Source organism: Filicampus tigris, chromosome 7, assembly GCF_054856515.1.
Source record: "Filicampus tigris isolate MCC_2025a chromosome 7, RoL_Ftig_1.0, whole genome shotgun sequence".
NCBI classification, from domain to species: Eukaryota; Metazoa; Chordata; class Actinopteri; order Syngnathiformes; family Syngnathidae; genus Filicampus; species Filicampus tigris.
In genome coordinates this window covers 1,822,626-1,829,253 of record NC_141223.1, presented here as the reverse complement: position 1 = coordinate 1,829,253, position 6,628 = coordinate 1,822,626, and the positions used below count along the sequence as shown (strand labels likewise).

Here is a 6,628-nt window from a genome sequence, read left to right as displayed (position 1 = left end):
GGAGGAGGAGGAGGAGGAGGAGGAGGGAGGAAGCAAGCAAGCAAGCAAGCAAGCAGAAGAGCTGCTGGGTGGCAATGTGAGCCAAGTCTGCACAGAGACAACAAACCCTCCCCAAAGTATGCGCGGCGGCTGCGGTGTCGCCGGTGCGGGCGGGGGCGGCTGGACGTCCGCTTGACACAGGTGGATGCGGAGCGAGGAGCGCGGCAGCTCATCGCCGCGAGAGGAGGCGCACCAGGCGGCTGCGGCGTCAGCATCGCGTCGGTGAGTTCCCGGAGCGTTTTTCGAAGCGCCGCTCGTCCCTCGTCCTCCTCTTTTTCTTCTTCTTCTTCTTCATTTTTCTGCTCGACTAGTCGAGTGAGGACGAGGAGCTCTCTTGGCGGAGGACAGCATGTCTAAGGAGGCGAGAGGAAGAGGTAAGGCAACATCTGCATGCATGCCCGCCCTGTGTGCTGTTAACAGGTAGCCAGCCAGCCTACCGCCAATCTGCTGGAATGTGAATTGCGTTCTGCTCAAATGCCAGAGAATTTAAGGTTAAACAAGGAGAAGTGGCCGAGGCGAGATGCACAGTTTTTTTTTTTCTTTTGCTCTGATTTGAATGCAATAAGTAACATTGTTAACCAGATGGTGATGAACAAGCTTGGAGCCAGGGGTAAGGTTTCAAATTTAAGATTTCAAGGTAAGGTTGTAGATTCAAGTCTGGGTTATGGCTTAGCGGCGTCGTTAGTGTTTGAAGGCAAGGCAAGGTTAGGGTTTCAAATGAGGCTAATCACACATTATTAGGATGCCCAGCCGAAGTTAGGGTTGGATGGCAAGGTTGGGGCGTCAAGACAGGGTTTGGGTTTGAAAGTAGTATCAGGGTTTTAAATTAAGATTCCAAAGCTTCAAGAATAGGGTTAGGGTTTCAAATGAGGGTTTGAAGGCAAAGCTCGGGGTTCAAGCTTCAAGACAGTTTTAGTGTTTGAAAGTAATGTTAAGGTTTTAATTCGGGCTTCCATAGCACGATTAGGGCTTCTAGACAGGGTTTGGGTTTCAAAACAGGCTTTAAAAGCAAGATTAGGGTTTCGCATTAGAATTTGAAGGTAAGGTTACAGTTTTAAATGAAACTTCTCATTATGATTAGCGTTGAAAGATTAAGGTTCACAAATAGGGATTCAGAGAAGGTTAAAGGTTAAAATTAGGGTTTGAAGGTAAAGTTCTAGTTAAAGTTTTAAATTGGGGTTTTGTGACTGGAGTAGCAGTTCAAATTAGTGGAAGCTTTTAAGGCACACTTGGGTATTCAAGACAGTGTTAGGGTTTGAAGGCAACGTTAGGGTTCCAAATTAGGATCTGAAACCTGTGTAAGGTTTCAAACAAAGGTTCGAGCTTGAAATTATGGTTTGACCTGAAAATGAGGGTTTCAAGTGATGTTTTTTTAAGACGGCGTTTCCAAAGAATTGGGGATTTCGAGATAGCGTTAACACGGGTTTAGGGTTTCAAACTAGGGTCTCAAGCCAGGGTTTGGATTTGAAATGACAGTTCCAAACCTGATTTAGGGTTTTGAGGTAGGGTTTCAAGGCAGGGTTAGGGTTTGAAATTTCAGTTTGAAGTGAGGGTTCGGGTTTCAGCTGATTGATTGATTACAAGTGATGCATCTTTGTTTATCTATCAATGCCAGCGCCGTTTAGTGACAGGCACAGCAATTGCGTGCTCTTCCACTAGATGGCAGAATTGTGTTCCAAAGTACATGGAACCTGTGTAGCCACTGACCAGTTGCAATTCCACCTAATCAATAGCCTTAAGTTCAACTACACTAAGGCCGGATTTCACACCGACGACATTTGCGAGTCAGTTGAGACAAGCTCATTACTTCCGTATTTTTTGTTCGGTGGTTTCCCGTGTAAAACGTTGCGCCTCTCTTGCAACAAATGTTGGTCGGCACTGGCTGTCTGCTGTTGATGTTGATTACATCAAACGTTTGGTTGTTTGGTGTTTGAGTGTCCTGGGGCGAGGCCGTATCCTCTCAGTGTGTTCGACTGGCCTTTCTCCCCGCGTGACATTTGCGCTCCGACCTTTTCCGCAAGGCGAGAGCGGAGGAAGGAATCTGCCGCGAGGGGGTCCATATACTCTAATACAATTCCTCCACCTTATGACTCGCTGCTGGGACGGACGGCTTTAGCGGCGCGAAGATAGACCGATACGTTGTTTTCAGGGCCGATAACGATGATGATTATTAGATGCCTGCGATTTGAATATTTGTATTATCGTTTGTAATACACTCAAACTTTGTGGTTGAAACGGATCGAGTCGTGACGGTACGTGATATTAAACATTGACATTGACATGAGGTGCATTCAAATACAGTCGGACATTTCAAACGCAAACAGAAAAAAAAGTCCCTTGCTGCATTAAACGCTAATAGCTACAAATCTCAAAACGATATTGGCTTTCTATCAATCTATAAAAGCGGATGCCTTTCAAGAAGAATGATGGGGGTGAAATCACTTTGCTATTTGACTTAATTACAATCAAAGGCGGCGGCACGGTGGGCGACCGGTTAGCACGTCCGCCTCACAGTTCAGAGGTCGCGGGTTCGATCCCGGCCCCGGCCTCCCTGTGTGGAGTGTGCATGTTCTCCCCGTGCCTGCGTGGGTTTTCTCCGGGTACTCCGGTTTCCTCCCACATTCCAAAAACATGCATGGTAAGTTGATTGGATACTCTAAATTGCCCCTAGGTGTGATTGTGAGTGCGGATGTTTGTTTGTCTCTGTGTGCCCTGCGATTGGCTGGCAACCAATTCGGGGTGTCCCCCGCCTACTGCCCAAAGTCAGCTGGGATAGGCTCCGGCACGCCCCGCGACCCTTGCGAGGAGAAGCGGTACAGATAATGGATGGATGGACAATCAAAGGCCCATCTTGTCACTTATGTTCTAATTAATCAAATCACTCGGCTTCCGTCCTTCATGCTAGTGGTTGGGATGTCAAATACTCAATGAGATTTTATACTCCCCAAAGGCGTAGAATGAACAACATATTTTGGTGTCCCAAGACTTGAAGTCCCGGATATAGATAAAAAGTAGCGTGCAAAAAATGTTCATGTTTTTGTGTTAAATTGTGTTTATTGGGAGTTTATGGTGCATTCTAATTTGATCCATATCGTGTGTTCAGTGCTTTCCGTAACAAAATGCAGACAATCTGCAACGTTTGGCAGCCCTTGGATCAAAATAAAAGGCTTGGCGTGCTCCCGTGCTGCTAGCTACATTTTAGCCACAAGCTTTTGCTATTTCACTCACAAGTACGCGACATTAAAACCTGCTTTAGCGCGTTTATGCCATCATGTGAGGACAAAATAGACATCCTTATCCTTTTTAAGTGACTGATCAGCACTACGAAGCTTCTCCTCAGGCCATATTTCCTTAGTTTAGTCAATACGTCTGCCAACGACAAACAATATTAGCTTTTCTTTCCAATTTGCTCCCAGTCATCGCCGCAGCTCGTCCTCCCTCTCACTTCAACTTAATAGCGTGAGTTAGAGCCCCCCCCCCAAGCATTTTATATCCCTGCCATTAAATGAAAGGCCATCGGTCTGGGAAGTTTTCCTTTTTATTTGTCTCCCAATTGAATAAACAGGCACGGACTTGTCGTTCCGTTCTGCGGCTGGCTAAAAATAGCGGCGCCTATAAACGCCCGTCTGTGTGCCGAATGCTAAGGCGCCACTTGGGCTTGACGCCGCCCAGTAGCGAGTGGCGTATACAGGTATGTTGCGTGGTATGGTATGGTATGGTATGGGCGCGTTTAACATGGCGGACGCCATTCCGCTAATGCATTCAGCCGGTGATCTTTGCCGCGTTGTGTCAGAGCACACAAAGCCGCCTTAATTGAAACGTAACGGAGGTTTGTCATGCCGAGGCCGATGTTTCGGGTCACGGCCGCGGCACGCTGGCGGCAACCCTTTTCGCGATGGATGGATGGATGGATGGGTGTCGGACGGCCGATTCGTTGGGTTCATGTATGGATTTAGATGGGTGGCTGGTGCGATGGATGAGTAGGTCGGCGGTCAGGCGAATGAACGGTTGATGATTGATGGGCGGCTTCGCACGAAGAAAGCGACGTCGGGGACAAGAGGGCTAACGCAACCCAACTGTGGGCTGTTTGCAAGCGGGGGGGATTCAGCGAGGAGCGAGACCCTCCGTTCCGCGGCCGCCCGAGGACGGACGGCGTCCAGCGTAATTGCGTTCCAATGCATGCCAGTGTGCGGTTGTGTTATAATGTGCGCCACTCATTTGACATTTCTGGAGGGCAGATTAATGCGGTGTCCGCCTCTCATCGACTGCAGCAATTGATTGTGCCGCGATGAGTTTTGATCGAATTGGAGTGCGGGCTATTAATAGCGAGTTTTGGCGGCTCACCAGTGCGAGTATCGTCATCCTCCCCATCCAGTCAGATTTTCACCGATTGCAACCCTCCCGTGTTTTGTTCGGAGGCCTGCGGTGCGTTTGGCTTTACGAGGCCTCCTCCCAAGGGACTCCAAATGGGAACTGTCCCATTTGTAATCTTGCTGAGTCATGCTACAGCCCAGGCATGACGATTCCAAAATTCAGCGGGTTAAAAGAAACCACGTTCTGTTAAAGTGAGGTTACGCCTGAATTTTAGATGTAATATCACCATCCCAAATTTTTTATCCTACAAGAAAATAATTCTTAATTCTTTTAATATAACAGTAGCGTCAAATGTAATACTAGAATACTTTGAGGAAAATATTCCATTTGTGATTTTACAATTGTTTAAGCAGTTATTTTAGTTTCATTACTAATGAAGTGACTTTTATTATGAGCATTATTGCAATATTACTGGGGAAAAAGCTGGAAAGTTATTTTACGATGATCCTGGAAGGGGGATTGCCCCATCTGTGGTCCCTTCTCAAGGTTTCTCATTTTTCCACATATGACTTGACTTGACAATGTAAAAGATGTCATTTTACAATATCAGTAAAGTTTGTGGAACATTAGGTGAAAAGATTCATAATATTACAAGTTGTACAGTATGTAACTGAAAAAATAGTACCCAGGTAAAAAAAAAAAAAAAAACGTATCAGAAGATGAAATGCATTTACAGCACTTCAAAATGAAATACAACTGAAAGGCACTCAAACAAATGCACTGTACTGGATCAAAAAGCAGTTTCCGTCATTGCCACCATATTAACCGTTTGAACATTTACATCATTTGAATTTCTATTCCTCCGCGCACCACTTGAGTTAAGCGTCACGCACTTTGTGAATCATGGTGTTAGTTGACGCAAAAAAATCTGCAACCAGCTGAGTATTGAATGCTTGCTGCGTCCCTCTTTTCATTGCAAAGCTGAATGAGTTCCAGGGATTTATTGAAGTGTTTTCATGTATCCAGTGCACGCGCGTGCTGCAGGCAATCAATAGAAAACACCCACCGAGTGTTATTTTTGTTGCCATTGTGACCGTCATCATAACAAATGGTGTGACGTAGTGTTTACCGTTTGTTTCTTTCAAGCTTTCGCTTCCAGAAGTACACACGCGGCTAGTCATAAAAAAAAAAAAAAATAATCAAAAAAATAAATAACGCGCGAGCCGGCGCTGAATAATGATTTGATTTCATCCATTTCCAAGCCAAACACTCTTTATTGATCCCACTTGTAATCCGCACAGAATGTTAACCTTCTTTGCAGACATCCCATTCTGATGATATATTTGAGGAATAAAACTATGCATTGTTGTATTCTACACGAAAAGAATCGTATTCAATGATCAAAGAAAGCAATTGGAACTGGCTTTGAATCGAAATATACTTTTATGTTTTTTCCACATTCATTCCAAGATTTTAAGTAAATCTCGGTTCCAAGCTTTGTAAAAAATTCATCACGGAATTTTTTTTGGCGATTAATTAGATTAAAAGATTGCGATTAAAAATTGTAATCGGTTGACAGCACTAATAACATTCAAATGGAGCGTTCAGAATTCAATAGTTTGAGCATCATGATTGTGAACTTTGATGCCCATTGACATTGTACCCCTTGTGGTGTGCCCGCCTTGGCCACTTGGGGACAGTATAAAACAGACATACAATACATAAAGATGAGTAACTAAGTGAGTCGCTAAGTTGCAGTAAAATGTATCCTTTTTCTGCAATCAAAATATGCTTTTGAGTATTGTTATATTGTCTGTGTTGCTGCACCGTTTGTGTTCAATTATCCGTTGCTTAGAAGATGTTTGCTTGTTTGTGTGCTCCCAAAGGTTCGTCACGCAAGCACAGCGCCACCCACTGGTGCCTGCAGAATATCGCGCAAGAATCTGTGGACAGCTCCGATGAAGAGTTTTTCGACGCCCGAGGTTAGTGTTGCACTTACTTCCTCGTGTTGCCTTTTGCTTATTTCTTGCAAAGTGTGTGCCAAAAGGTATTTGGAAATAAAAAAGAAACAAACACAATGTTTGCGTTTACCAGTAAAAGACATTTTGGGCAATGCAGCACAGAGGAAAACGGACTACCTGTAGGATTGCACATCTTTCACTTTGCCTGGCACGTAAATAAGGAAAAAAAAAAAAAGGGCCCCGGGGTGCACGTTTATCGACGGCTTTGCCAATCAAGAAAAACAAAGCTGACGATATCAGCGGCACGGCCGGGT

The 6,628-nt window shown here is 45.0% G+C and overlaps 1 protein-coding gene across 5 annotated transcripts in view; it reads left to right on the top strand.

Annotated features, from left to right (window-relative positions):
* Nucleotides 1–38: 38 nt before the first annotated feature.
* Nucleotides 39–6,628, top strand: part of LOC147144341 (membrane-associated phosphatidylinositol transfer protein 3-like) — a 55,505-nt gene continuing 48,915 nt past the window's right edge. For 2 of the 5 annotated variants that reach the window (XM_086035271.1, XM_086035272.1), the window contains exons 1-2: nucleotides 40–261; nucleotides 6,240–6,335. Coding sequence is in view for 3 of the 5 variants with exons in the window: in XM_086035268.1 (XP_085891394.1) it covers nucleotides 389–413; nucleotides 6,240–6,335 (121 nt within the window). In the remaining 2 variants the exon portion in view is untranslated. Of the gene's footprint in view, nucleotides 414–6,239; nucleotides 6,336–6,628 lie in introns of all 5 variants that reach the window. The other 3 variants (XM_086035268.1, XM_086035270.1, XM_086035269.1) reach the window with 3 other exon arrangements.